Raw genomic sequence first — 4,016 nt, forward strand, 5'->3', positions numbered from 1 at the left:
GTACTAGGTTAAATCACATATCCTTAAAACCACAATATAAGTTTAATTATTACTCAATTTTTCAGGGTAAACAAATTGGAAGTGATTTTTATTATTTTTTCATGATTTTTTACTTAACAAACATGTGTCATGTTCTTATTTCTCTTTTAATTTCATTCTCTCTTTATTTCTTCCTTCTCTTTATTTCTAATCAATGGGATAGGATTTTTCTCATTTGCCTTTCTTTCATCGGTTCTTTTCTTCACGATTAAGTATAAGTATTTTTCACCATCATTTTTATCTCTCTGTTTTCTGTTCTAATATGGCCACCCGTGATAATGATGGTCGGTATTTCCCTGAAAATCTAGCAATGGAGATTCTAATCAAGTTGCCGATAGAATCCTTGTTGCGATTCAAATGCGTCGGCAAGTACCGGTTTGAAAACATTACGAGCCCTAGCTTCATCAAAGAACACATGAATTGGAGCAGAAAGAACAAGCCCTCAAAAATCATGATTTATGATCATATTGGATGCCCCTCAAATGATGATTCTCCTCTCAATCCCAATCCCATCACTTTGATTTCGGTCTCATGTGCTGTTGTCGTACATAAAAATCCTGATTATCTTCAGGAATTCAGAGGTATGACGTACCTTTTAGGTTCTGTGGATGGCTTGTTTTTATTGGAGCGAGTAATTGATGGCAGCATATTCAACGTCTTCTTGGCTTTGTGGAATCCTGCCATCAGGGAAGTGATATTGTGAACTCTGTGAGTGACTCGGTGAAGGGCATATTTGGAAATTTGAATAATTATGTGTCAGACCCAGGTTCAGTGCATGCAGGTGCTAAGTTCGTGAAAGGGCAACATAGAAAAAAATACAGTTATAAATATAGCAAAGGGCGTAGAGTATTCTTTATGCTGAAATTGTCAAGTGTTAGCACTATTTTCCCATCTATGTTCTTCTTCTGATACTTATCATCTCTTTCTGGTTATCCCTCCTTTATCCCTTTAATTTTCTCCAGTTATTGTTCTTCTTTCCGTCAATACTTCCCATTTTGTGTAATTCAGTTTAGTGATTTTATATATATATATATATATATATATATATATATATATATATATATATATATATATATATATATATATAAGTATGTGTTTGTATTGAGAATTTGGTTTGTTTCATTGGTGCTTTCATCCAGAGGTTTCTAATGAAGGACCAAAAGTTACTCAAGGCTTTCATCGATGACTCAATTTGTGATTCACTACAAGAAATGAAGGATTCGCTTTCTATAGATTTCGCTGATATTCATTCGATGTTAATGGAGTTAGTGTGGAAAAAGGCTACGACATCCATTCTACCATGAGAGCCAGTGAAATTAGGGAGGTTCCGCGGTGGAAATCCAGAGTCTTAGATTTTACAGGCATAGAGGTATTTTGTGTTTTACCTCGTTTTTTGTGTTTTACGGCCAAACAACTAGAATTCCGCCCGATTCCTAAATTTTCGTATGCTACAGCCCATGCCTTCCGAGAGGGCCCTGACCCCGATCGCCTAAAATTTTTTCGGGCCATCAAATACGACCTAAGAAACCATAATCACCGCCTTGCCATCACCGTTCCTCGGTTTTTTGCGTTTTACGGCCAAAAAAATAAGAATTCCACCCGATTACCATATTTTCGTGTGCCGCTTTTCGAGTGGGCCGGGCCCCTACGGACCCGGATCGCCTTAAATATTTCCGGGCCATCAAATACGACGTAAAGAATCTAAATTCGAAATAAATGATGAATATAGACATGGATTTATGGAATATCATCAATATATGATAAGGAACACTTACCGAGTTCGAAGTCGTGATAAACGCCTTCAAATTGCCCAAAACCGTGGTTTTAAAACCCAAACGAAATGAAGAATCCCTTAATGTTCTGCCCAGTCTCGCATTTGCGGGCAAAAGGTCGCATCTATAGCCTCGTATTTGCGAGACAAGGGCTGAATTTGCGAAGCCAAGCAGCCAAGCGAGTTCTGTATCTGCGGAAAATGGGCCACATTTGCGGCTGCGCAGAAGCGCAAGATGGAGCCGCAAAAGCGACGAGGTGCACATTTGCGATCGGCTGGCCGCAGAAGCGGTATCACACCTGCGATCAAAGCGAAGCTTCCTTCCCAGCCTCAATGTCGCAGAAGCGACATTTCCTTCGCAGAAGCGGGCACGCACCTGCGGCCAAAAATGAGCAGGTGCGACACACCAGAACCAGCATTGGACAACATGTTCCAAATGATCTGTGGCGCATCCGAAATTCATTCGAGCCACTCAGAACATCGTCATAATATTCCAATAAGTCCCGTAACATAATATGGACTTTCTCGGGGTCTCAAATCATGTCGAATAATGTCGAAATTATAATTCACACCTTGATTCAAACTTTTGAGTTTTAAACTTTTCAATTTACAAAACTCATGCTGAAACGTATTAAACGAATCCGAAATGACTTCAAATTTGGCGCACAACTCATAAATGACATAACGAAACTATTCAAATTTCCAGAATCGGGTTCCAACCCCGATATCAATAAAGTCCGAGGTCAAACTTTGGAAATCTTTTGTCTTGAGATTTCTAGTTTCCGTTAAATGGTAATAATTTGAGCTAGGAACCTCCGAATTCAATTCTAGGCATACGCCCAAGTCCCAAATCACGATACGGGCCTACCGGAACTGTCAAAATACTGATCCAAGTACGTTTGCTCAAAATGTTGATCATAATCAACTCAGTTGAGTTTTAAAGCTCTATTTCACATTTTAATCCATTTTTCACATAAATACTTTTCGAAAAATTATACGGACCGCGCATACAAGTCGAGGAATGATAAATAGTACTTTTTGAGGCCTTAGAACACAGAAATAAATGTTTAAATTAAAGATGATATTTTGGGTCATCACCGTTCCTTATTTATTTGATGATGGCACTTGGCATTCTCTGAGATATTAAGGTAGAATACCAGATTTAGAAATTCTTACCTTAAATGAAGTAATCAGAAGGTTATGTAACTTACAGATTTACCCCATCATTGCCGTATGCTTTATAGTTCATCATGTTTTATTATATTATTATATTGGACTTTTAGTAAGTGTCGATATCGATCACTCGTCACTACTTCTCTGGGGTTAGGCTAGATACTTACTGGGTACGCGTTGATTTACGTACTCATGCTGCACTTCTGCACTGCATGTGCAGGATCTGACATGTTCGTTGAGGACCACCTTGGCGCGTAGGCGCACCAGTTGAGGAGACTTTATGTGAGCTGCATTTCAGGCTACACATCGCAGTGCACCGAGTCTTCATTGTACTATTTATTTTATTCTGTCTTATTATATTTGGGACAGAAGTTGTATTATTATTATTATATTCTTTAGAAAATGTTCATGCACTTGTGATACCGTATTTTGGGGATTTTCTACGGGTTGTTCGTTGTCGTAATCGTGTAAATATATTCCTTACTCTGTAAATTCTATTTTATACTGTTCAATTAAGGAAAGTTATGATTTTAAAATACTAGAATGAGTAATTAAATTGGTAAATCACCGTTGGTTTGCATGACGGCGGCGTTAGGCGCCATCACGACCTATAGTGAATTTTGGTTCGTGATACTTGTACTTCGAAAAAGTTCACATAGACCGGAAATGAGAAGATATCTAACATCTATTTATTTGGGGGAAAAGGTCCTATTTACTCTAATCTTACCTGGGCGTTACGAAAAAGTCTCCCACTAATGACTAGGTTCTAATTATATAATGGAAGCTAAACGTTATTAATTTCGTATAGAGCATAGATATTTTTTACCATTCTTATCTTAAAGGTAACGGAAACTAAAGATTAGATATATGAATCTTAATATCATTCATGATTATTAAAAGCATAGGTGGTTCTGTCTCTCAAAACTTGAAAGTCAGTTGGTCTAGAATAGCCTCAAAAGTGAATTTCTAAATCAGATAGAACAGTTGACATTGCAACGTTATAAATTTATGGTTGTGAAATAAACTAGGTCCT

At 37.6% G+C, this 4,016-nt stretch overlaps 1 protein-coding gene across 1 annotated transcript; it reads left to right on the forward strand.

Moving 5' to 3' along the window:
* Nucleotides 1-301: 301 nt before the first annotated feature.
* On the forward strand, nucleotides 302-1,343 carry LOC107762000 (uncharacterized). The gene is made up of 2 exons (XM_075245903.1): nucleotides 302-730; nucleotides 1,179-1,343. Exons 1-2 carry the CDS (start codon nucleotides 302-304, stop codon nucleotides 1,341-1,343), a joined length of 594 nt encoding a protein of 197 aa, XP_075102004.1.
* The last annotated feature ends 2,673 nt before the right edge of the window (nucleotides 1,344-4,016 follow it).

This window comes from Nicotiana tabacum, chromosome 23 (assembly GCF_000715075.1).
Source record: "Nicotiana tabacum cultivar K326 chromosome 23, ASM71507v2, whole genome shotgun sequence".
Taxonomy (NCBI): Eukaryota; Viridiplantae; Streptophyta; class Magnoliopsida; order Solanales; family Solanaceae; genus Nicotiana; species Nicotiana tabacum.

Excerpts from the sequence above, each read along its gene's own strand:
- LOC107762000 (XM_075245903.1), top strand. The coding sequence starts at position 302 with ATGGCCACCCGTGATAATGATGGTCGGTATTTCCCTGAAAATCTAGCA. Across the intron at positions 731-1,178 it reads GGAATCCTGCCATCAGGGAA|AGGTTTCTAATGAAGGACCA; the intron begins GTGATATTGTGA and ends GCTTTCATCCAG.